This window comes from Bison bison, unplaced genomic scaffold, assembly GCF_000754665.1.
Source record: "Bison bison bison isolate TAMUID 2011002044 unplaced genomic scaffold, Bison_UMD1.0 scf7180017864325, whole genome shotgun sequence".
In the NCBI taxonomy this organism is placed as follows: Eukaryota; Metazoa; Chordata; class Mammalia; order Artiodactyla; family Bovidae; genus Bison; species Bison bison.
In genome coordinates, this window is record NW_011494897.1 from 5,555,624 (window position 1) to 5,583,204 (window position 27,581).

The window sequence follows — 27,581 nt, forward strand, 5'->3', positions numbered from 1 at the left end:
AAAAAAAAAAAAAAAAAAAAAAACCAACAGACTCAAATATCAGAGCAAGCTCCTTTACTTCAATGTCCTTATTTCCTAAACTTATTATGAAACAGAGGCTCACGCTCCATAATGTGTAACAACATACGGGCATGATAATGCTGTTGGCTAAGAGATAACATTTAGCTCTCAATCCTTCTGTGATCCTATTGAATATGCCTGTTAAGTTCTCGGTGTAATTAAAGCAGATAGGAGCATTCATACATTTTGTTGCAAATTGATATGATCTCCTTTGTCTGTGATCTAAGTGAGATTGCCCTGTAGTTTTTAATTTAGCAGGTTAAGAAGCACAATTAAAATATCATGAAAAAGATCATAATCAGAAACTGTCTTTTGGGTTGTCCCTGCCAAGTTGATAAAGGGATCGGTGTATTTAATAATTATCTCCTTTGCTGTACATTTGTTCTATTTGTGGGGCTGAAGTGTTAATAAATACCTTGACTATTCCAGGGGGAAAGGCTTTCCACCTAATTAATAAAACTTGGAAGAATACCTAGGACATTGAACCATATCTTTCTTATTAGCGCTGCAGCCTCCAAAGAGAGTCCGTGTCTCCTTACAACAGTGGTAACTGTCATCTTCCCAGGTTATAAAGAAACGTCTGGAAAAACTGCCAGTTTTCAATAGGAATAAAAAAGCAAGTTCTTTGATGCCTTTTTTTTTTTTTTTTTTAAGAGATAACTCAAAAAAAAAAAAAAAAAAGAACTCAACCATTAAATTTTAAGTAGTGAGAAATCCTAATCAAGCACAACAGGAATTATTCTGCCTAAAGAACATATCTTAGTAAAAGCAGCAGAGTAAAGTAAGGTTCGTATTGGAATGTAATTGGCTTTGAATTAGACTTTATTTCTAGATATTGTTTCTTCTCTAGTTCATTTGCTCACATACTTCCCAGGCCTTGATCCTGGAGAAACTGAAGCAGAGTTGAGCATGTCACACCATTATATTGATACCTTTACTGCTAATTTTTAAATGTCAAGTTCCTTGCAAAAATTTTTTTTACTGAAGTATAGTCATTTTCAATATTATGTTTCAGGTGTACAGCAAAGCGGTTCAGTTACATATATATTTTTTTCAGGTTGTTTTGTTTATAGGTTATTATAAGATATTAAATATAGTTCCCTGTGCTATGCAGAAGATCCTTACTGCTTATCTGTTTTATACAGAGTAGCTTGTATCTGTTAATCTCATACTCCTAATTTATCCCTCCCGCCTACTTTCCCCTTTGGTAACCATGAGTTTGTTTTCTTTTCTTTTTTTTTTTTTTTAACTAAAGAACATTTATTTGTTGTTCAACAAGACTTTATCTTGAGGACGTAACTAAACTGCGCCTCCACTCCCCACTCCAACTTGAAGGAGGATTAGTACAGTGGATGTTATAAAGCAGGTATGAACAGTTTGAGGGACTGGAACCAACGTTAACTGACAAAAACCAACTTCCATCTAAATCATCATAAAAATGTTTAAGTAAAAAAAAGGGCGGGCGGCAAAGGGGTTTTCAGATTGAACAAGATCATCACATTTTATCTAATACATTCAATTCTGGCTAGGGTATACCAAAATGGAAACAGGATAACTATAATACAAAACTTCCACTACAGCACACTGCACACACCTGTGTTCCAAGCCCACCCCCGTCCCCCTAATGCTTGCAAACTCAACTATTTCCCAGCCTGTTGGGCCTTTTGACGAAGGAGCATGTAGATCTTCTCTTTAATCCAATCTTTGTTATAAGGCTGGTATGTCTGGGTATCAGCTTGGTAAACAAGGCAGCTGAGGTCTGCCAGGTCATCAATAAAATCAAACAACTGACTGAGGGGCTGTTGGGATTCATTCTCTTCAGATGTTCTTCATACATTTTACAAACACCTTCCATACACTCATTCACAGATTCATAGTCAGCGTAAGTTCTGCCTTCTGGCCTCTTGGTAGGCTGTACCAGCAAGATGGTGTGAGACATTGCGCCAAAGTCTCCCGCTGCAGCCGATGGCCGACTCCGCCGCCGCACCGAGTTTGTTTTCTATGTCTGTGAATCTGTTTCTGTCTTATATATAGATCCATTTGTATTATTCTTTAGATTCCACATATAAATGGTACCACATAGTATTTGTCTTTCTCTGTCTGACTTACTTCACCAAGTGTAGTTTTCTTTAGGCCCATCCATGTTGCTGCAAATAGCAACTTTATTTATACTAAAGTTGAATTTAGAAATGAAACAATTGAAAACACATCATTATGTCAAACATGATATTGACTGATTTACACCACCTAGTCTTGTGAGCTTATGCGTTTAATGAATATTTGAGCACCTACCTTGTGGTGTAACAGACCAGTCAAAATTTAAATACAGTCCTTTATGTGTGACCCCAGCCGTCTTCATTTAGAGCTTGACTATGTGAATCTATTATACCTTTTAATTAAAAATACATGATAAATAAAAACTATGTGTAACAAATCTGTAAAGTTTTTCTCTGCATATAAGGTGGAACTTTACAGCCATTTCATTCTATAGGAATTTCTGAGCCCATTGACTCTGCTGAGGTTCTTCAGAACATGAGAATAGAATATCAAAAGTCTACAGGAAGTGTTAATAAGGGAGAAGTCTTCCAAGACTACCTCTGTCTTAGGGATGAGATGCAGTAGAAATATTAAAATACATAAACTGTATGCACAGTGTGGCCAGACTGTATATCCTAGAATGGTTAGGGAGGGGGCCGGTGGCTCAGATGGTAAAGAATCTTCCTGCAGCGTGGGAGACCTGGGTTCGATCCCTGGGTTGGGAAGATCCCCTGGAGGAGAGGGCCTGGCAACCCACTCCCATATTCTTACCTGGAGAATCCCCATGGACAGACCAGCCTTGCGGCTGCAGTCCATGGGGTCACAAAGAGTCCGACTGAGCAACTAAGCACAGCCCACATGTCTAATACGATGATGGAATTTGTTTTCCTAAGGGTTCTCAGCTTTGTCATCGTTTAAACGGGGATTTTCAATGAGATCATTTTTAAGACTGTTTCTAGGACTTTGTATCCTGTGGCCTCGTGCGCTTTGTTCAGTAAACTCCAGGTTGCATTGTACTGCTGTGGCGCCTAGCTTTTCAAAGTTATCTTGAAACAGTTTCGCTGTTAATGGGGTGCCTGGCAGGCTGGAGACTTAAACCCAGGCGTGTGGAACAGCCACTTGGTGTTAAGCTGGGGAATAGGATGATGCTTTAGGGTCCTTTTAGGAGGTTTTGAGCATCTTCTTTTGGGGCGACAGGATGCATTTGCTGCTTTTTCGCTCTCAAAACTCTTCCAGCTTTTCAAGCTTACCCTGTGTTCCCCTTGAGGAATTCCTCAGCTATCTGAGTCACCTCTAACTGGCGGCAGCAGAGGCAAGCCTTCACTGTGTTCTGATTTCCAGCCTTTGGGAGGGAGCGTGGGACCAGGAATGGACGGGACAGAGGTGTCTGGAAGCTCTTTTGCTTTCAGCTCTCCTCACACCCTGAGCCAAGCTGTGACCCTGACTCCCTTCCCATCAGTCGTTTCTTTGGTTATTCCCCAAACATGGATTAAAACCATTTAGGTCCTGAGACTATGCAACTGTGTACCCAGCCCTGGGGATACCATGATGAATAAGTGATTTGATATCATAGAAAAGATAGTAACTTCAGTAGGGTCGACACAAGCTGATATGATGGGCTGGGTACTGGAGGAGAAGGACGCCTCTCTGTCTCTAAGGTCATGAGAGAAATAGTTCGAGGAAAATATTTCAGAGAGGTTTGGACGGTTGAAGGGGCATCTGCCCTACAGCTGTTGTTCAGTCACTCAGTCGTGTCTGAGTCTTTGTGACCCCATGAACTGGAACACGCCAGGCTTCACTGTCCTCCACCATCTCCCAGAGTTTACTTAAACTCTTGTCCAGTGAGTCGGTGATGCCATCCAACCATCTCATCCTCCGTTGCCCCCTTCTCCTCCTGCTCTCAGTCTTCCCCATTATCAGGGTCTTTGCCAATGAGTTGCCTCTTCAGAGAGGAAGGGAAAGGGCAGTCCACACCAAGGTCAGGAAATAGCAGGAGTTCCCGGGTGGCCTGTTGGTTAGGATTCCAGGCTTTCTCTGCCCTGGTTTGGGCTCAGTCCTTGATCAGGGAACTGAGATCCTGCAAATTCAGTGTGGCCAAAAGAAAGGAAGGAAGAAAAAAATTCAGGAAGAAAGAACACGCAGAAGTCAGTATGGCTTGTTTGGGAAAGAATAAGTGATGGTGGGAACACAGGAAGAGAAGCTCGCTACGTCGTGGTTCAGTTACAGGTTCTGGATTCAAGCGGCACATGTGTAAATCGTAGCTCTAGTACTTTTTTTTAAAAACATATTTTATTGAAGTTTAGTTGATGTACAGTGTTGTATTAGTTTCTGGTGGACAGCAAAGGGATTCAGTTATGCATCTATATAATAGTTTGCATCGGCAAATCCCAAACTCCCAATCCATCCTCCCCCATGGCAGCCGCAAATCTGTTCTCTGTCTGAGAGTTTGTTTTGTAGCGAAGCTCACTTGTGTCATGTTTTAGATTCCACGTATAAGTGATGCCAGTGATATCATATGGTGTTTGTTTTTCTCTTTCTGACTTACTTAGTGTGATCATCTCAAGGTCCATTCATGTTGCTGCAAATGGCATTATTTCATTCATTTTCATGGCTGTAACTCTAATACTTTTCACCGTGTGACCTGGAGTGGGTTTCATGCCTCAGTTGCCTCACGTGGAAACTGGGAAGGAGAATAGTAGATGTTCTGTAGGGTTAGAATGAAATGCTTAGAGCCGCCTCATTCGTCTCTTGCACCCAGTCATCTTTTAAAAATGCAGGTCAGGTTGTGTCTCCTCTCTGCTCAAAGCAACCAGTGGCTTTTCTTCTCTCATTCAAAAAAAAAAACAAACCCAAAAGTTTGTAAAAAGTTGCAAAGCCTCTGTGACATGCCTGTTCTCATGACCTCACCAACACCATTAGTTCCTCCTCTTCCTCCCCAGCCACACTGGCCTCTCTGCAATTCTCTGAACCACGAAAAGCCTTCTCCAGTGAGTGCATCTTTACCTTTCTGTCCTCCTGGGATGCTCCTCCATAGGGGGATACAGGACTGCGCTTTCAGCTCTTCAGGGCTCTGCTCAGACACCCTGTATCAGGAACACTCCCCTTGAGAGCCCTGTTTAACATGACTGCTTCCCTTTGCCCCTTTTTGGTGCCTGTTTATTCCCTTAGTTTTGTGGAAGGTCCCTCCATTGCACTGTTATTTTACTGCCTGCTGTGGTTTTATTTCTTCTCTCCCCACTGCCCTCCTGAACATGTGTGTGAGTGCTCACTTGCTTAGTCATGTCTGACTCTTTGCAACTCTTTGGACTGTAGCCCACCAGGCTCCTCTGTCCATGGGATTGGAATACTGGAGTGGGTTGCCATTTCCTACTCCAGGGAATCTTCCTGACCTAGAGACAGAACCTGCATGTCTTACATCTCCTGTTCAGTTCAGTTCAGTAGCTCAGTCGTGTCTGACTCTTTTCGACCCCATGAATTGCAGCACGCCAGGCCTCCCTGTCCATCACCAACTCCCAGAGTTCACCCAGACTCACGTCCATCGAGTCAGTGATGCCATCCAGCCATCTCATCCTCTGTCATCCCCTTCTCCTCCTGCCCCCAATCCCTCCCAGCATCAGAGTCTTTTCCAGTGAGTCAACTCTTCACATGAGGTGGCCAAAGTACTGGAGTTTCAGCTTTAGCATCATTCCTTCCAAAGAAATCCCAGGGCTGATCTCCTTCAGAATGGACTGGTTGGATCTTCTTGCAGTCCAAGGGACTCTTAAGAGTCTTCTCCAATACCACAGTTCAAAAGTACAATATCTCCTGTGCTGCTGCTGCTGCTGCTAAGTCACTTCAGTTGTATCCAACTCTGTTCGACCCCATGGACTGCAGCCTACCAGGCTCCCCCGTCCCTGGGATTCTCCAGGCAAGAACACTGGAGTTGGTTGCCATTTCCTTCTCCAATGCATGAAAGTGGAAAGTGAAAGTGAAGTCGCTCAGTCGTGTCTGACTCTTAGCAACCCCATGGACTTCGGCCTACCAGGCTCCTCCATCCATGGGATTTTCCGGGCAACAGTACTGGAATGGGGTGCCATTGCCTTCTCCTGTACTGGCAGGTATATTCTGTACCACTGCACCACCTGGTCCCATAGGTCCTAAATGTAAACCCCCAAAAGGCAAGTACTTTGTCTTTTGTTGAATCCCTAATACTGGGCTCATTATGGTCTCTTTATAAATGGAAGTCTTTAACACAATTCCTGGCATGTAATAAGCCCTGAACAAATTTTACAAATTGTTATCATCACCATCATTCTTAACAAGAAATAAAGAATGGCACGATGAGCCTAGACTATGAGGGATTCCGTGAACCTCACAGAGAGAAACCATAAGAGCAGGGGAGAGATGATCCCTGCTTAATGTCAGTGTAGAGGGGTGAGATTTGAGTCAGGGAAACCATGAGTTCGGTTCAGGTAGAAGATAATGGAGGATGTGATTAGGCGGTAGGATTGGAAGGAAGAGGTGGGACTAAGAGACGTTTCATGGGAACACTTGGACTTGGGAGAAGAGTCAAAGATCAATCCAAAAATTTTGGTTCTATCTTGTTAAGTATTTGATGAGGATGCTCTAGGGGATTCACTGGGCTAAGTTAGAGAGGCAGGGGATGAGTTCACCTGTAGATATTTTGAGGTGAGTTGCCCAAGTTACATTTCCATGAGGATGACTACAGGGAGTGGGAGATAGAAAAGTCTAGCTCTTTGGGGAACCATGTGTGCTGGTATCATAGGCTTGTTACACCCATGGAAATAATGGCACCCCACTCCAGTACTCTTGCCTGGAAAATCCCATGGATGGAGGAGCCTGGTAGGCTGCAGTCCATGGGGTCGCTAAGAGTCGGACACAACTGAGCAACTTCACTTTCATTTTTCACTTTCCTGCATTGGAGAAGGAAATGGCAACCCACTCCAGTGTTCTTGCCTGGAGAATCCCAGGGACGGTGGAACCTGGTGGGCGGCCATCTATGGGGTCGCACAGACATGGACACGACTGAAGTGACTTAGCAGCAGTGAAAAGCCAAGCAGAATTATGGAAAATGTCACATGGAAAGGACTGCACAAAAGAAGGCAGGACGACCAAGAGAAGGCTGTGTGACAAGCACCAGAGGGCATGGGGGGAGTTTCAGGGAGGAGGAGGGACAGAATGGGCTAAACATCCATCCGTGGGAGGAAGGAGCAATCCCTTTTCTTTAGAGAAAAGCAAGAAGGTGTTAGGAATCGGTCCTCATACAGATGACAAGGGGGAGTAGGTCAAGGGCATTTGTACTCGGTGTTCTCTTTCTCAGAGAAAAGGCGGGGAGAGGTGGGATCATGTTAGCAAAGTAAAATATAGTCAAGCCTAGAAAGGGATTCAAGCAGGGAGACCATCCATTTCTGTAGAGAAGGAATGTTTTGGATCTACACTTTTTTCTGCCCCCACCAAAACAAAGGACATTAAAGATAATGGAATGTCCAGTCTGGAGTGTACTGTAGACTAGAGCATCCCTTCAGTCAGCGTTGTCTGGGAGAAGGAGGCTGAGCGATTCGGTGACTAGCTCAAGGTTACACAACTGGTCAGTTGAGATTGTACGGAAACCAGTTTTCTCACTCTTGATCCATGCTTTTCAAGAACAGTTTCGAGCTGTGCTTTCTAGAGACTATACGCCACTTAAACCCATATTATATCCTTTTTTATGTTCACCAGCCCCCTTACTCATACATCCTACCTCACAGCCTGTCTTCAATCTCAAAATCACCCTGGGTACATCGTGCTACTTTTCTTTCTTGCCAGGCATGGTCCACCCTTGGGCTTGCACCTTGAATTAGATTAAGCCTCTGATAGGCATTTTTTTTTTTCCTCCTGGATAAAACCAAGTTAAGATTGGCTGTCCGGTCATATTCATGAAATGAGCCAGCCATCGTAAGGACTGAGGGCATTAGCTCTGTGAAGTTGCTGCCACACCCCAGAGGCAGAGTTGAACTCAATGCTCCCCGGAGTGTAGCACTTAATGGTTGTCAAATGAACCTCCTTGGTGGCCCTTTTCTCTTTATCTTGATGATTAAAAGGAGCTCCGTAAATGTTTAATTCACATAAAAAAAGAGATGTTGGAAACATATTAAGCAGACCATAGTTGCTGTTTTTTTTTAAAATTTTTTTCAGACCATAGATTTATCACTTCTCAGGCTATATGAATTCTTACATGCCAAAATGAAAAATACTTCAAGCTACAAAAGTTTTAGTTATAATATGTGAAAGTTGCTCAGTCGTATCCGACTCTTTGCGACCCCATTGACTATACAGACCATGGGATTCTCCAGGCCAGAATACTGGAGTGGGTTGCCATTCCCTTCTCCAGGGGGAACTTCCCAACCCAGGGATCGAACCCAGGTCTCCCACATTGCATGCAGATTCTTTACTGTCTGAGCTACCAGGGAATCCCTTAGTTATAATAGTTATATATGAATATAATTGTATTTTTCTCTCTCTGCATTTCAGCGTGGCTTTTTGTTGTTCTTAAATTATTTTTTAAATGTTCATATCTCTACAAAAGATACTCATGAGATGTACTCTAATTTGCCACAATGTGCTTATTTTGGATTGCCACGTTAGTGCTAGGTTTGGGCAAAAAAAATTATAAATAGCTAGCCTTTTTTTTTTTTCTTTCACCTTTGAAATAGATGTTAGGATATCTGAGTAGTTTCTACTCTTTAAATAATGCACTAAGTACAATGCTCATGGACATACTCTCACACCCCTGCCTTTTCTCATTTGATTTTGAGATACAGAGAATAAATGAGACGTTCACTTGGGTTTCGCTGTCTTTTATAAAATCCAAGCCATTCTGGAGTGAAATGAAGGGAAGACGCAGGAGGTCGCCTTCGTGGGAGCGTCTGCCTTTCCCAAATGTCTCATCCTCTCTCTGTCATCCCCAGGCGATGTGCCTGCATTTGTGTGTGTAGATTTATAGTTTATCTTTATCTATGGCTTCATCTGTAGGTAGCTATTATAGCTGCCTCGCCTGGATATTGTTTGGGCCTGATAGATCTGTCTGTAGTTCATCAAAGGGGAGCCGAGTGCCTAAAAGCCATCGGGTCCAGCTGAGGATGAAATACGAGCCATCAGCCTTGGTAATGGCTGTAAAATTTCATAATTACACGGCCTTTATTACATTGCATAATGATCCTGAAGCAGTATGGAACAATTAATTAAGATTTTCAACCGTGGCTCTTTCAGAAATTAAAAGGTGCTGGTAGCTGAGAAATGGGGATCTGTCTTGTCCTAAAAGCATTAAGGATGCTTAAGACATACTTTCCTAGGCACTTCCTTTTTTTTTGTTGTTCAGAGGAACATCTCCTCGAGAATCAGCATTAGTCTCCCATGCCTATTACCAAGTTTTTATTCCAACTTCAAAACTGGTATTTTAAAAGGAATGGGAGTAGAAGAGGGCTAAGGGTCTGTATCACTCCCCAACTTCCCTTTTCTCTTCTTTGAAAAATTCTATTCAGCCTCCTGCTATAGCCATTCATCATGTTTATGGTTGTTCATCTCTACACATTAAATAAATGCAGGCTCTGAGATAGGGGGTCAGTTAACTGCCTACTATAGTGACCAAGGAGTTTCTCTTATACGCTCTCTCATATCTTGAGGCATTAAAATTCTTTCAAGATCTCTACAGTTTTGACAGTCATCCCCAAAGGAAGACTTTACCGTTTTCATTTATTATCCCGTGAATGTGGCATGTCACGTTTCATATATACCTTTTATTTTTTTCCATGATCTCATCTTCGCACCCCATAAAGAGTAATTAAATTTGAGGAGGGCCTCTAAGAGCCGCAAGGAATTTGCTACTTTTAAATCATAACAGAAGCCAAAGAAAAAATCTATAGTATCTTTGCACATGGATATGCATTTTACACATACAAATTGTTACCCATTTTTTAACTTTATTTTCCATGTCAAGGAAATTATGATTGAGATGGTTGCGTACAATAAAAATACTAATGAAAAACTGGGGCAAACAAGCCCAGCATTTTTACTATGATGATTCGAAGTCACATCCCGAGCTTTCATCCATGCATCTGGTAGGAAATAGATATGTTTCAAGGAAACGTGATCAATGGTATTGTCAATTTCAATGACAGAAATTTTTAAAAAGAAACCCTTAACTTCTTTGTGATTTACACAGAACTCCTGGATATTTGTTCATGTCAAGTATTATTGTTTTTAGATTGGCGATCATCATATAACGTTTTACCAATCTAAATATTTCATGGGAGACTAAAACTTCCCTTGGGCATCCCCAATAATAAACTTTCAGCAGAAAATTTGGAAAGGATTATGTGCTTCAAGGAAGAGCTGCTGCTCAGAGTCAATTCTCTTGTTGAGGCATTTAGTCCCTTAATAGGAGTTTTCTGATCTGCTGTCATTCTTGTTCACACACCGAGTGTCACTGCCTCTAAAACACTTGTCATTCTTTAATGGAAACAAAATAGTCATTGCAGCCAGAGCTGCAATGTCATTTCACTACCCCTTGCTGCGTCGGCAATAGTGAAAATGACAGAGCAGCTCTCAGTAGGGGTAATTAAAATGTAAATATTGATATTTTATTATTTGAAATTACTTTCCAGTGCGGCATTTAATATCTCTCCATCTGTGCGGCTCTGTTTAGCGGTCATTTTAAGTGCAGCTCTGGGATACCAAGCAGCGGCTTGATCCCCGTTATGTCAAAATGCTTGTTGCTGCTTAATTTTGATATCTAATTAAGTGGAAAAGTACAGTCCACACTGTAATCCATGGCATCTTAACCAGCTGCTTGGGTATATTTAGAATTAATCTCCACTATGGAATCATCCTAATGTATGCAATTAAGAGTCTGCCGATGGCTAATTAGGTGTATTAGAATCAGGCAGCTTTTTTTTTTTTTCCTTCTTCTTTTTTTCCCCTCCTCTTTCATTTTGGACTGTTGCAGACATTTAAGAGTTTCTGCCTGCAGAGGTGCCTTCATGCTACTCCAGTGGAGTTAGGATGCAGTGCAACTTCCAGCTAGATTCATGCCTGAATGGTAACTCTTATTTAGTAACCTCTTGCTTGTTTTCTTGAATCAGCCTCATCTAGAAATTTCTAGGATTTCCTGGATCTATTTGCAGGATCTCAGTGACGTGAAAGGGATTGGTCACAGCATAGAGGAGAGGTGAGATGCAAAGATAAATTTCCTTCTCCAAAAGATCCAAGCAGGAAGACAGGGAGGCGGTGCAGTGGGTGCTCTTGTTCATTTCAGGAAAAGAGCCATGACAATGTGAGAGCTTTACACCGCAGCTCCATCTCCCTCCTCCATTCTACTTTTGAATGGAAGTGTCTCGAAAGAGTTATTCTAAGAGGCGTAGGTTTGCAGGTCTGGTTTGTATATTATGTATCTGTGGTAAATAGGACAGGCAGCATTTCAAGACTGATAACGATTCTGCATTCATGTGGTTGAGAAATTCCAAGAGCTGTGTTGTTTCTCAGTTTTTTTGTTTCCTGTTAACTTGGCCAGTTATCCAAATCAGGGCAGTGTAGAGAAGAAGGAGGGGAGGCAGAGAGGAATCGGAGGGGTTGCCTCTGTTGTCAGTGAGAAGATAACTGGTAGCCTCCCCGGTGGATCGTGTGCCAAGCCGTAATGACTTAGCTCTGCTTGAGCCAGCAAACACCAGCCGTGAACTTGGGAGTAAATATTCGTAAACAGATCTTCATTAGCCCCAGAGAAAAATCATGTGAGAGCCTGACTTTAAACCCAACTCTCAGGGCTAGAAATTCAGAGTTGCTGTTTTTCCTTGCTGTCTGGAGCACAAATTATGCCCGGGTTTTTAAGCATAGATGGTGATAATTTCTAATATTATTTGAATGTGGAGTTTCAGGGTCAGGGTGCTATAATTTCACATCTATGACATGCATCTCATGGATAACATATTTCTTCTACGTTCTTTCACGAATACATATGACACTTTGTTTTTAATAGCCTTCGCTGTAAATCCTTTAACTTGCATTTACGCAGAAGACCTCTTAGTTTCTTGCCTTTTTTTTTTTTTCCTGCCTCTCCTCTTTCTAGGGCATATGTTGGAGACACTGAATTATAGTATCTTTCTACTTAGGGAAAAATCAAGAAAAGCACACCTGAAGATTTTCTTTTTTCTTTTTCTGCTTTATATATAAGAAGTAAAAGTGAGAAAAGGGAAGACATAAATTTTAATTCCATAAACAACAAGCCTCTCATAATTAGTGCTCTTGTTGAGATTTGTGTTTCTATATCGAGGAACTTAATTTGGTATGTTAGAAAAGATTTGAAGGCATGTTATATAAAATTAATAAAGAAATTAGAAGTGACTTTCTCTTAGAGATCCCAGAGAGAATCAATTCTTTATCCTTTAAGTGAAAGCAAGCAAGATGATCGCAATGTTCTGTTCTTTGGTATTTGGCAGCGGAAATAAAATTTGCACATTTTTGGATGAGCTCAGAGAATTAACTCAGTCTTTCATGATGCCAACGTCATTCTGTGGCTTCAGGTGTGCAGATGTGGCCTTCACAAATGGAAAAATAGTGTACAAAAAAGACTCTTTTGACTTAATACCCTAAGCCATAAGCTAGCAACTGTGCCTCTGTTAATGCAAGCAGGTGCATTGGGAGAAAGTTTGAACACTTACCTTCCTTGAATGGGCAGCATTTAATCCAAAATCAAATTAGGGTGGATAGATCATTTCTTCTTTCCTTCTAATTTTTCATTATGTTAACTCATTTAGATATATGTAAACCATATATTTGTAGTTTTATATATATGTATATGAATATGCACACCTATGTATATATTATATAATATATAACCAATGTATTTAATATGTATAAATATACATGTATATACTACAACAGCTTATTTCTATTTTATCCAATGTGTGGAATGTGCTTTTAGATTCTTCAATATCAGAATATTATGTTGTGTCACATATGACAAGACAAAGCAGCCATGGCTAACTTGCTATTTATAGATTTCCTTTAATGATCGAATGCTCCCATTAAAAGTGGTTCATCTTTTTAAAAAGTTACCACGTTTCATGTGTGGGCAAAAGACAAACTCAAAAAAATTTATTTTTAATTTAAAGTATATTTTGGGATCAGAAACACAGTTTAAAAATAAAATATTAGGAATTGTAAAGGAAGATAAAAAATGCCGATAATGCACTGTTGTTTTAAAAAAACAACCCAAAATTATAGTTGGGATTGTTTCTCCAGCAATTCTAAAGAGGGTTAGAGGCACATCTCTCTCTTGCTAAACTCTGACAGATGATATGCTTTATTAATAACATTGTTTAGTTTATTAAAATTTTGAATTGTTAAAAAAAATGTATTTGATCTGAAAATTTGTGTTAGCAAAATTCATCTTCTTGAGTTTCTCACCATGTCCCTAATTTTAAATGAAAAGTTATGGTTTCCAAGAGACCTAACATGTGTGTCCATAAATACAGACTCTCAGCTGAATACGTATAAAAAAATGGAAAAAACAGAGTTCGTAAAAAGTAATGTGAACCAACTACCCAACTTATTAAAGGTATTTTTTGACGTCCTGTTGATTTCCTCAAGGTCCAACCTGACTTTTTCTTAAGTTAAACGGATCCTCCTTCACTTGCCCACAATATTTGCCTAGGGCTGTTTCTAGCTATCCTTGTTGCTACAGCAGGTGGAAATAGTTCCCCTTCAAAATGATTGCATAAGAATGGATGTACAAACCAGTTTGATAAACCTGAAACATGTCTAAGTGGCATTTAAATTACATTAACACCTACTTGTGCAGTCACAGTGAAAGGTCGTAACCAACAAGTACCATCTTCACTGCCGTAAATGCCTAATTTGCTGCTTTCAAGTGGGAAGCCACCTCACTCCCTCGTGCTGCCCAATGGCTGTCATGTTGCAAATGCTTCTGACAAGTGAGTATTAGAATCCATTGTTCTAGAATGGACCGAGAGGGAGTTGCCATACCTGAATGCATTTTTATTGCATTGCCTTTTCTTTGCTGTTTTTGACTCAAGGAAAGGAAACTCATAATGAATAAAGAAAATACAGGATTGCTCAATCTGCTTGCCATTTTTTTAAAGTGTAGAAAGTGCCTTTGTCAGTGACTTTGGCTTTATCAAAGCCAGATTTGGAGTCTCCTAAGAATTTATGTAAAAACGGTAGAGATACAAATTTTTATTCCAGTGAGTAGAAAGAGGCAGTGAGCTTTTTCTTTCATTTGTGACCTAAGTCAGGCTTTCAGAGAATTAAAATACTAGCTCCAGATAATAAATTTACACATTGTCAAAATAATTACACAACTGGGGTAAAGTAGAGAAATTAATTACAGATACTTGTAAATAATAAAAAAGTCGTGACATGATCATGGAATCTGTTGTGAATGGTTATTTGTAAATATAGGAGAACGTAGTTAGGCAGTATGATTAAAATGTCAACTTTAATTACAAATTCAAAAAGAACTGGCTGAGGTTGTGAAATTTAGGCAGAACTTTATCAGAGTTTAAGTGGCTCCAGAGAAAATCCTATATGCTAGATAGGCACTTACAAGCAAAAAGCTTTATGTATAATCAGTGCCTTAATAAACACTTGTTGAATTAAAAAAAAAAAATATTAGGCAGTTTTTTTGTGAAGTGTTCAAATATTTGGGGGGCTGGAGCTGGTATCTGGAATATTTATTTCTTTAGCCTCCCATTCTTGTTGAAAGCCAGTCCAGGAGTTGTTAAGGAATTTTCTATCATTCATTCGTTCGGCACATATTTATTGAGCACATGCTACACGGCAGGCACTGTTGGAGGTGCTGCGGATACAGCAAGGAGCAAAGAAGAGAAGGTCTCCACTGGTAAGAGCTCAGAGATCGGGGAAATGCACAAGAAGGATATGGATATACCTGTTGGGCAAATGTCGTCACCCCCGCTCCCTCACTTGCTGATGTCTTTACCTTGAGCTCCACTAGCCTGTTCTGCAGCTCACCACTGTCACTGCCACTGGATGCTACACAGGAACAGTGATAAGGACAGTAAGGATGGAAAGAAATATATGCACTTGACGTTAGGAATTAAAGAGAACACTTGGTGATAGATCCCTGAGAGGCTAGGGGTGAGGCAGCTGGTAGGTGGTGTTGCTGTTAATCTGGGAAGTCGTGAAGGTGTGGAGTTTGACATGGGGGTTGGGAAAATGGTCTCAGTTTTCAAGGTATTAAGCCATCCACAGAGCACTTCCCAGGTGAGAAATTTTCAGGAAGTATGGAAGGAAGGGATGAGAAAGGCCACAGAGTGAAAGAAATTTCATCTTTTTTTTTTTTTTTTTTTAAGAAATTTCATCTTGTGCCAGAGAGTTTCAGTTTTGTCCTGCAGGAGATGTGGAAGCCAAGAAAACATTTGTATCAGTGAATAGCAGAGTTAGAGTTCATATTCAACAGAATGTTTGAGTAACCACAGGTAGGACAGAGTGGGAAACACTAGCCATAAGGATTTGTGTATCCTTTATCCCAAAAGAGAAGATGGAGACCCAAACCAAACCACAGAGGAAGAAAAGGAGACGAAGTGATGGGTCCATTTGGGAGGATTCGCCCAACCAAACACCCATCTTTCTTCCTCTGCATTTATTGGGTCGGCCAAAAAGTTCATTAGGGTTTTTCTGTGAGATGGGATGGAAAAAACTGAGTGGACTTTTTGGCCAGCCCAATGTACTCAGTGTGAACCTTTTATGGTACCCACCTACTTCACCTCGTGGTGTACTCCTCTTCATTTACTAAACCATAAAGTCTGAGAGCGCAGGAATCATATCATCTTGTGTAATATTAGTATCATGGTCATGAACACAGTGTTTCATTCATCATAGACGCACCAAGTATCGGTTAATTTGAATTGTGTTAGGGTGGAACCACTAAAACCTGAATGATGCAGAACTGGACCCAAACTTTGGGAAGATTGTTCCCACCTTTCATTTTACGGGTGAGAAAGCAGGAATCCCAGGAGCTGAGTCCATGGCTAGTTGGTGGCAGAGCTGGCACCCCATGCTAGTTGATTTACTCCCAATCCAGTGATCTTCATCAGAGGTGCTCACTATTACCCACACAGGCTTGTTTCATGTAAGCAGCTCTCCCATTTGTTATTCGGAGTCAGACAGCACTGGGGCTGGAAGATGCTCCAGAGATGTTTGGTCCTCATTTCACACTGACAGGTGAAGCATCAGCTACGGGTCTGTATTGGTTTCCTCTGCATGTCTGCGTGTGTGCACTCAGTATTGTCTGACTCTTTGAGACCCCATGGACTGTAGCCCGCCAGACAACTCTGTCCATGGAATTTCCCAGGCAAGAATACCGGAGCGGGTTGCCATTTCCTTTTCCAGGGGATCTTCCTGACCCAGGGATCAAACCTGAGTACCTTACATGGCAGGCGGATTCTTTACCATTGAGCCACCAGGGAAGCCAGCAGTTTGTTTGGGCTGCTATAATTATGTACCTCAAACTGAATGACTTAAGCATTTGTCTTATAGTTCTGGAGCCTAGAAGTTTGAGATCAAGGGTGTCTGAAGGGTATGTTCCTTCTGAGATCTATCCCATGCCTTTCTTCTAGCTTCAGGTAGCCTCCAGCATCCTATGGTTTGTGGATGATAATATTCTGTGTATCTTCACTTTGTTTTCCTCCTGTTTGTGTCTGAGTCTGAATTTCCCCTTCAGTGAAGTTGTAATCAGATTAGATGAGGACCCACCCTAATGACCTTCCTGGTCAGGGAAGCCTTTCTTCTCGGAGAAGGCGATGGCACCCCACTCCAGTACTCTTGCCTGGAAAATCCCATGGACAGCAGAACCTGGTGGGCTGCAGTCCATGGGGTCACAAAGAGTTGGACACGACTGAGTGACTTCACTTTGACTTTTCACTTTCATGCATTGAAGAAGGAAATGGCAACCCACTCCAGTGTTCTTGCCTGGAGAATCCCAGGGACTGGGGAGCCTGGTGGGCTGCCATCTATGGGGTCGCACAGAGTCAGACACGACTGAAGTGACTTAGCAGCAGCAGCAGCACCCTAATGACCTCATTTTAACTTGATCATCTACACAGACCTTATTTCCAAATAAGGTCACATTCACAGTCCTGGGATTTTGGATTCCAACAGCTTTTGGAGGGCAGTGATTTAACTTAACAGCAGGGGCCAAGGTAACACCCTTGGTCACCGGGAGAGATGGAACCAGAACTCAGATCCCCAGACCTCAAGGTCACTGCTCCCCACACCACAGCCTCTTCCCTCTTCTGTCACCCATAGCAGTAAACCCTTAGCTTTTGAATATTTGACATTCAAAGTTTCCTACATACTCTTTAAAAGTTTGTGGAAATGTCTACCAGCCTTAAAGATCCCCAAAGTTCAAGACAGTCGACCTGTGTTTATTTTCAGGGTTTGACTTTTATATCAAGTATTAGACCAAAACTGATGCCCACTTCTTGGGAATTTCCTAAAGAGGATAATGCCTGCATATCTGGTGGGGCTGGGCTGATTCTTCTTGGACAACTGTTCTGGCCCCTATAACACCCAAGATATTTCTTACCAGTCCTACTGGGGAGAGCAAGATTCCAGTAGTTTCTTTTTTTGCCCCCAAATCAGAAATGTAGCTTCAGAATGTTTTTCCCTCCTCAGTATCTGTCTAATTCCAAAGTAAAACTGGCAATACCCTTTTATCAGATTTTTTTTGAAGAGTCCTATTTTATATATGGTGCAGCCTTTTTTTTTTCCTCATGGCCAAACAAATTTTAGTCACATCAAAAAGGAGAGTTTTCCCAGGTAGAACTTTGTTGTCTTCAACTCGTACCACACACAAAAAAAGGTTGTAAGAAAAGAAAGCTATTAGAGTTTCCTCCTTGAAAGCAGCTTCTCTATCCTTGCCTCCATGACCCCAAACAATTTGTCTTTTTTCTTGGCTTAGATGAAAGGAGAGAAGTACAGTTGAGGCCAGCTCAGAGAGGGTTGGGGAAGGACTAAGGGAATTATTTCAGCTCCTCTGGAGCCTTCAGAGATGGTAGGTAAGTGGGATTTACAAAGAGAAGCTGTACCCTCCCTGTAGATGTTCTCTGGGTTCTTACTTTGCATTCATCTGCCCTCTCTCAGGTCCTTTTCAAAGTAGGTTGGCAAGTGTTTAAACCTGCCCACTCACAGAAACAAACAAACCAACAAAAAAGTTCGTACCGTCATTTTGAGGCTTTCCAGTGCTGCCACCTGGGAATATTTTTCCTTAGCTGCTGTTACACTTTTAATTTTTTATTTAATTAAAAAAATTTTTTCTAGCAAGCTGGACTGGGAAACAAGAAACAATTGCTGGGACTTCCCTGGCAGTCCAGTGGTTAAGAATCTCCACTTGTATTGCAGGGGGCACGAGGTCAATCTCTGGTCAGGGAACTAAGATCATAGATGCCTTGTGGTGTGGCCAAAAAAAAAAAACAAACCATGAAACAATTGCTGAAGAAAGCATTTCACCAGTGCCATGTGGGCATAGGGGCGTGTTGTTGATTGCAGTGCCCAGGAGTGTGCTGATTGCTAACATATTCGGCTGTTCACATGACCAGCATAAGTGGTCAGTGAGTGGCCAGTCAAACCTGTAAGCTTGGTGAATAGTGGTAATTGTGCCTTGGACTGGTGGATACCACCTGTTCAACTCTCTTCTCTCCTCCTTTAGTTTATCACGGCTATCCAGATCATTGTACACACAGTGGTCAGTTCTGCCATGAAGATATAAAGTAATTTTTGAATCTGAGTTCTGTCTTTCTAATTTTCACATTTGTCCCATGAAACCGCTATTTTAAGATAATGGCTCTGTAAAATATCCATGAACCTTACTTGGAGTATAGAAACAGAACTAAAGAAACAGATTTCTTGTGTTCCACATATGTTGAAATGAGTGATCATATTGGCAAGAAAGGGAGCGATCCCATTTTTGTCAGTTATTCTTACGTTTCACCCAAACCAACTGTGATTGAATTTAAATGCTTGAAATCTGGGTCTCAGTCAGGCTAAAAGAATAAAGGTTCAAAGGGTAGCACTGTATGTATGTAATGCTTAGGTGCTAATATAACAAAGAGATAATATAATATGGTAGAGAGATAATAATAGAGTGATAATAATTATCTTTTATAAAGAAAATGTTTAAAAAAAATGTTGCTGGTAGCACCAAAAGGATATTCCAGGTTTTCAGTTTGGCACTGGACTATTGGTAACTGTTTGCCTTGAGCCCCAACTGAGTTCTAGTCCATGAAGTTCATCTCTATGGGAAATAGAGAGAGAAAAGGTCTTTTATGTATATATATACACACACATGTGCACACATACATACACATAAACTCAAGCCCTGTGTTTTGCGAATCATAGAAGAAATGATATGTCTGTTCCTATTTGAGAAGAACAAGTTAACTAAAAAAAAGAGTATCACTGACAAAGCCTATGGATCTGCATTTATTAATAACTAAGGCCAAACCTTTGTGCCATTGTTATGCTTTTTTCCTCTAGTTCCTATCAACACTAGGTTTATTTCTATGAGAGTTGAAGATTCCGTGTTGCTCAGTCAGCTTCTCTCAGTGAACTCCGCTTGTGATCTCAGTGAGTTGTTATGTCATTGTGATATACATGTAATTTTAGCATGCTATGCTATTCATTGAAATGTGTCCATTTTTGGTGGGACAGAGACACTCCAGTTCAAAAACTGTGAACAGAGAAATCAATGCCATGATTAAGTGATATTAACAGACACCCCAAAGATGTAAGAGGCTTGCTCTGTTTCGAGGAAACTGCCAAGAAGAAAATGCCTAGCAGGGGTTAAACCCAAACGCCTTCACGGCAGCCTATTTCTGTCAACACTCTGTTCAGGAAATAAACATTTATGCTTTCTGAAATGAAAGTGTATTTTTGAAGACTAGCCGTCAGATATTTTTTGCCCTTCACACTTTCAAATGCTTAGCCTTTTTGGTAAGTTGACTGCAAAGTGCATCAGTTTGCCAGGCTAAAAATAAATAAATAAAAGTGCTTGACAAGGGCCCACAGCGCCACTGTCAACCTCCGACGCTTCCAGGAGAAGAAAGCGAGGGACTTGGCACAAAACATGCTTTCTTCAGGCTTGTTACTTCAAGGGTACCTGCCTCTCGAGAAGCTTTTCAATCGTTCAAAATGATGTTATTCCCAAGTGTCATCTGGTTTATTTGGCGCACACCATCCTGCAGATAAACACGCTACGTAACTGTGGGTTAAGGTAGAGACTCATTCTGCCTGCAGAATGCCTGAGATACATTAAGTCGCACTGACTCTAGGGTGGAGATGAAGAGAGATCGGAGATGTCAGCAATATGCCTGGGATGGACTGGAGCTGGGGAAGAAAAAAATGTGCCATGGTATCAGTGTATTTTAAAAAGCTGTAATACAGCTGAACATTTAAAACTATAACCTGTCACACACTGAAGATTAAGATGCCGGAATGTACAAAACATGAAGTGCCCATGACACCACGGCAAAGCATGTTTTATTTCACTTGGCAAAGAGGTTTCTCGCCAAAGATAGCTAAAGGTTATAGATACGAAGGACCTCTAACTTGTAGTCCAGTAGCTATAAAACACCACTGAAGGCCCAGTAAAAGCACAAACAAATAATTATCATTTGGAGGCAAGCCTGTGTGCACCAATGGAGCAGTCATGTTTTGAGAAAATTCCTTAGACTCAGTTCACTAAAATATGTATTTTCATTTAGCTCTTGGTCACTTATGTTTTTCTACTTTGCTCAGGACTACTGATTAAATTATCACTTCATCCCTGCGTCTTTATGAGTGTAAAATAGAACTAGCACTCCTAACGGCCAGGAAGGAAATTTTTGAGGAATTGAAATATCGTCTCTGTTTTGGGTTCAGCTGCCTTAGTGCTCAGGTGAGCACAGCCAGCTTATAACAAGGCTGTTTAACTGTTATCCAAGCATTTGGGCAGGACAGTTCTGTGTGACAGCTTCCAGATTGCAAGGGTTTGGGAGGAAAGGGTTAAAATGTTGGGATCCAGCTATTTCTGGACCAAGAAGAGATAAAAGTCCAGACTTTATTTATATTGTGTAGACCATAGGTTGTCCTTTCCCCTTTGGTTTGGCAAAATTAGACCTCCTCTGATCAGCTTGAAATAGACTTGAGGCTCTCAAGCGGACCTTTTGTACTATATCTATCTTTATGTGCTCCCTGACCACCCCCACCCTCCAAAAGGAGAACCTTTTCTTTACCCTTTTCCTTGTTTTTATTTCATTAAGAAGTAAAAGGCCAAGTTCGGTTCACACACACACACCCACCCACCCACCCACCTACCCACCCACCCCTAGAAGGATCAAGTCACAGGGTCAACCTAAGAAAATGAAGTTTTATTGTTTTTGGCTTAATTAAACCCCCCAAGAAATGTGTGAAACATTGTCATGGCTGAAAAAAAATTGTTCATTTGTAAATCACAGGGACAAAAGGGCCCCCGTGCAACTTTAAAGTTTCCGTGCACGTAAATGTCGATAGCGTGCCTGCTCCATCATCAGCACTAAATTCACATTGATGCCTCTTTTCTTCTCCGTATTGATCCTTCCATGAGAACGTAGATTTGTATCTGTTAATTAATGCGTCCTGAAACAGCGTTTGTATTAATCAGGCAGATAAGAAAAATTGGATGCCTGCATCCTCCTGACAACCGTAAAAGTGCTGGCCCTGATAAAATCGTGGACGGACCTCAATAAAAAAGTTCCTCCTTCCACTCAATAAACTAATCATCCTGCTTTTAATTATTCGGCAGAAAGATGTGTGGAGATTGGAGAATGTGTAAATCTATTTACTAACAGCAGTGTCTGGGCTGGAGAATAGGGCTGTCACAGGAAGGTGCTGCAGGCTATGCGCTCTGTCCATCTGCCGCTGCAGAAAAACTGCTGCTTGGGAGCGTGAAAAGGAACAAGGATACGAAGACGAATGGAAATTACCCATCTCCTTTTGCTCAGAACTTCCTAGATGACTATTTTTGCGTCTATTTTAGTTACAAAAGAAATTCCTGCTTAGTCTCTCTTCTTAACTTAGGTATTTGCAGGACATCTTTTTCTTGCAGTGGGGGACTGGAAAAAAGATCAATATTTGTTTGTTTGATTTTTGGTTTATTTGTTGTAAAACATTCTCAACATGAAAAGGAAATGGAGCCACATCTACTCAGATTCAATCGTTATTTTTCTCTTTGTAATCCCTGTTAAAAGTTGTGACGTCTCTAATTCTAAGCAGACATTTATTCATGTAACCCCATATTTTGGTGACAAAGAAAGAATAGAGAAAAAGGAAAAAGAGACATAGTCCAACAGAAGATCAGTTAAGTAATATGTAAGCAACTTGATGAAGAAAAAAAATGAAATAAATGCTTTTTACGTGGGCCTTAAGAAAAGCTGGACTAATCCCTCTTGGTGATTTTATTAAACACTTGAAGGGAATGGTACCAAATGTCCAACCACTAGTTTCCTCCAATGGGCCAGGAAATAATTTCCTTTTCTTTATCATGCTATAGTTGCTACTCTCACAGGAAACATGAATAATTTGTGATGAATAAAAATGATTAAGAACAATAGCCAAAGGTAGGAGCCTAAGAAAGCTGAACAGCAGTGGGTATTTATGATTTGGGTAATAGGTTCTAGAAAGGGAGTAATAACAGATTTTATAAGTTGCATTATGAATACTTTCTTCCTTCTATGAAATTATTGGTGGCAGAATCTAAAATCATGGTACCATTGTCCTCAAAAACCATAGATACGGTTTGTTACCCTTGGAATTCCTGGGCATAACCTTGAAATGAAGGTGAAGTTTTAAGAAAACTTTTTTTCTTAAGGCAAAAGTAAGCAACTGATCATCAGGTTATCTCCACTAAGACTTCTTTTAGAGTCTGGGTCTAATCCCTCTAAAATTTAAATAGATATCTTTACTCCTAAGTAGGTTTAATTGTCCTACTTCATGTTTCCCTCTTGATCCACATTTTCTTTTTAATTTTTTTTAACTTGTGTTTTCTCAAGTTCAGAAGGGACTTTAAACATGTATGTATAAATGCAGACCAGGTTTAGGATTGAAGCAGTCATCCAGGTATTTCAGATAAAAATAGCATATCATATAGCTACACTTATAGAATACATATTATAAAGTAGTGTTTGGCAAAACAGAAATTAGGGTACAAGGAAATTATCTTGCTCAAGGTGACACAGCCAGTAGTTCAGTGGAGCGGATACTGAAGTTTAGGATCTGTCTCTGCTCACACTTTGTTCATTGCACCTCCTGGTCTCCATTTTAACTTTTTAAATGAGTGGATCCTAATATCAAGAATAAAATGTGGCTTCTCTGTTTGGTGAGGGGACCAGTCTGCAAAGTATTCCATCCTCTTTGATACCAATAATCGCCATTTAAAAAAGGAATTCATGCTAAATGTCAGTGGGGACAGAATATCCAATTAAGAAAGCTCTTTCAGGTGTAATCGTACTCAACACTCGCTGTGCTTGTGACTATTACAGAGAAATGGTTCCAGATTGCACTCTACTGTGTGGCCTAAATTGTTGTCCTTTATTTGGGGCTTCTGTTTTTTGGGGGTTTGTTTTTCACTTTCATGTTTATCAAGAGCAGTTTTTGGAGATGAGGTAGTTGATAGTTTGACTTCCTATCAAACTATCAAGCCTAGTAAGAGTGGCTCAAATGGTAAAAAATCTACCTGCAATGCAGGAGACCCAGGTTCGATTCCTGGGTAGGGAAGTTTCCCTGGAGAAGAAAATGGCTACCCACCCCAGTATTCTTGCCTGGAGAATTCCAGGGACAGAGGACCCTGGCAGGCTAGAGTCCATGGGGTCGCAAAGAGCCAGCCATGCCTGAGTGACTAACACTTCCTTCCATTTAAGACATTCATAAAGACTTCCACTAGAAATCAATTGTATTTCATGATTGCATGGTATTTCAAGTGAAAGAAAACTACCTCTTATCTATTATATTCCTGTCAGCTGTGTCTGAAATATGGCGAAAACACCAACAAGTTGAAGCTGGTTGGTGCCTTTTACTTTGCCGTTGGCAAAATGGGTAGAGGAAATTTTAAGAGCAGCTAATCAGAGCTCAGCATAATTTTGAGCACCTATGCAGAAGCTGACTACCATATGAAGCTAATATTGCATTATGATATGATGGCTTTATAGTAACTTGATCTGCCTATATCCCCATGCAGGCTTCTCCACGCTGTCCCTGGCGGACCAGATGAGCCTTCTGCAAAGTGCTTGGATGGAAATCTTGATCCTTGGTGTCGTGTACCGATCTCTTTCCTTTGAGGATGAACTTGTCTATGCAGACGATTATATAATGGATGAAGACCAGTCCAAATTAGCAGGCCTTCTTGACCTAAATAATGCTATCCTGCAGCTGGTAAAAAAATACAAGAGCATGAAGCTGGAGAAAGAAGAATTTGTCACCCTCAAAGCGATAGCTCTCGCTAATTCAGGTTGGCATATTGACATGGTTCGTTGTTATATTTCCTAATATGTCAGTTCTGCCCCTTCACTTACCTTCTTCTTCAGGGATTTACTAGACCCAGCTGTAAATTCTGAGTCAGCAAAATTATAATCCTCATAGCTTTCTAGGGAAAAGTTAGAAGAAAAGAAAAACCAACTTAAAGGGAGTTATTTTTATTTTATTTGCTTATTAAGGGCTGTGTCCCTTATACCACCAAATTGTTCATTAACACAAATCATGGCAAAGCAAAAGCAAAAGTGGCAGTGGTGTAAATGGACACGCTCAGGACAATATTAGGTCCTTTGTCTTATTTACACAAGTGAAAATAAGTATGAGTTAGACATGCAAATCATTCCCCTACCTTATAATGCAAATTTTTTAATTGGAATCATATATGTTGTGTTGCTTTTCATTCTGGTTATCAGAGAATACTGTTTTCTTCCCTTCTGGAATTCTCCAGCAGTCGAATTCTGCAAAGGAGTATTTCCCTTAAAGGTATTACCTATGTAGTAAGGGTTAAGAATTATGAGAATAAACGGTCTTTACGTGAGAACTGAAATGTGCTAAAATAGAGAGCAAACTCTGATAAGTAAAAATCGTTGGTGCTTTGTTGTTCTTGCCTTTGTGCCTCTCTGGATGCTTGACTGTGGTCTTAAGTCTCTCTCAGCATTTGCATAAAGTCCAGGATAGATCCCTCCTTAATGACGTGCCGATCTTTAGATACCTGCGTCAATAACACGCTCTGATGCTATGTACCATTGACAGTCACATCGTGCCCCTCCATCTGCTTTTGTTTTGACCCTATCTTTGAACTTTATCTTGGTTGCCGGCCAGTAGTTTTCCCTTTAATTACAAGAAGGAAACTGTCAATAAAATCTGTTAAATGGGATGCAATGAGTGGCTTGAATGGGCGGATGGCTATTTGTTCAAATTCTGCAGCATTCAAGGTATTGACAGTTTGTTTTCTGGGGCCATATGTGACGATCAATCTCAGGCTGGGCTCAGCCGCGCTGAAAAATGAAAAACCAGATTGCTTTTGCTTACTTGTGGATGACGACTTTGTGATTTGGCGCGGTCCTAGTGAGATGAGACCTTCTGCCCAAATTGCCCCCATGAGAGCCAGGGATGCGTGACTGTTTTTAGGAATAATTTTTAATTGATTTTGTAATTAACAGTTCATCTACAATATTGATGCATGAATCCTTGGACTGATAGGAGGGAAATTGTTTTCAACAATGAAGTTGTACTTTGCTATTTGTCTTCATAATGGAGTTTAGCATTTCACACTTTTAATTGCGAATGGACCCCTCTTCCTTAAAATACCACTCGCTTCTCTCCTCCTCCCCTTGTGAAATTGTAAAATATGACTCTTTATGACACATGGCATCATCATCACAAACCCTGAAGAAACCCCTGCTGTCTGGAAGACCAAAGTGGGAGATGGGATAGAAATGTTTTGAGAATTTATTGGTTGGTATGGACTTCCCATTAAAGCATCTCTCATAATTGGATGAAAGATCCAGTGATGGTTTGGGAAGAATTTTTATCTGGAAATTGTATAGTGGTTCTAATTTAAAACATTTACTTGGTTAATTATTTTTAAAATATAGCCCAGTGTGTTGTGTATCTTTTGTGTCTCAAATTGCTTTTTGTGAATTATTAACTAATCATGAATGCTGTGCAATGCTAGAACTTTATCATCAAAATTGCTAAAAGTTTGTAATTTTAGATATTAGTTGTATACTTTATGGCTATGGATTATAATTTAAAATACCCGAATTAATTAGTAGCAGCATTTGTCACTGTCGTTTAGAAGTATAATCATTAATATTTTGATATATGATGTTCGAATCCCACATTCTCTTCTATGACGGGGAGGAAGTGACCTACTTTTGAGCAATGAGTGGTGATTAGAAATTCTTTAAAGAACTAGTCAGTTTATTTTTCATGTGTTAAGCCAGAAATAGTCAACAAACCCTCTCTTCTAGCATAGTGTTATTCAGTAGTATGCTACTTCTCCACATCACAAAATTCTCCTGTGAGTAATTCTAACATTTTTCAGCTTCTCAGTACCAAGAAAAACTAATAGAATCAGAGTCTGTAATGAAGGAGTAGTGATTAAGCACTATAAGGGCTTTTAATTTCTACATGGTGTCACCTCTCCTTCGTCTCGTAAATATAGCTTTCTCTCATCCATCCAACCTGTAAGCCCTACTGTTTTAGCTTGGGATAAACCACTCAGAAAGTCATTTTGTTTGAGACTGCCAATATGATGCTGTTTTATTCCATTTTTTAACCATTATTTGAAGGACATCAATAAAGTTGTAGATTCGATCTTGCTAGGAACCAGTGTTTCTTAAGCTGCCAAACACATCAATGTGAATATATTTTAATACTTCTCATAAACATACCAAAAAGTTTGTAAATTTTTCTTTTCATATTTAGAAATTTTAGGTTAATGTAAAAGACTTTGTGTGGAGAAAAAAATCTACTTTATTGTTATAATATCTCAGCATTCTCCTTCGAGCTGTCGGTGTTAACAACCATTGTCTCATTAATCTAAATTTCAGCTTATTTTAAACACCTGTCTTTATTCAATAATTATAAATGTTGTGCTTATGCTTGGGAAACAGGGAATTGGCTTCCTGATAATGGCTGTCATAATTTTTGTAGCTGTGTTTCTGTCACATATGAATTCAGGAATATTTATAACACCAGGAAAGCCATTGAAAGTATATTCCCTGTCTTTAGGTACACAGCCAAAAATCCCAATGTATCGTGAGCTAATGCTGTAATTAGGGCTTCCCTGGTGATTCAGTGGTAAAGAATCCTCCTACCCTTGCAGGAAACACTGGTTCAGTCCCTGGGTTGGGAAGATCCCCTGGAGAAGGAAATGACAAGCTACTCCAGGATTCTTGCCTGGGAAATCCCATGGACGGAGG

At 40.5% G+C, this 27,581-nt stretch overlaps 1 protein-coding gene and 1 pseudogene across 7 annotated transcripts in view; one reads left to right on the top strand and one right to left on the bottom strand.

Moving 5' to 3' along the window:
* The window catches only part of ESRRG (estrogen-related receptor gamma), a 694,862-nt gene that overhangs the window by 656,913 nt on the left and 10,368 nt on the right, over positions 1–27,581 (top strand). For all 6 annotated transcript variants that reach the window (XM_010853291.1, XM_010853288.1, XM_010853289.1 and 3 more), the window contains one exon: positions 24,359–24,628. In XM_010853291.1, coding sequence (XP_010851593.1) covers positions 24,359–24,628 — 270 coding nt within the window. The remainder of the gene's footprint in view (positions 1–24,358; positions 24,629–27,581) is intronic.
* Positions 1,293–2,035, bottom strand: LOC104998209 (annotated as a pseudogene). The gene has a single exon (XR_826423.1). The product of XR_826423.1 is annotated as an enhancer of rudimentary homolog pseudogene (transcript).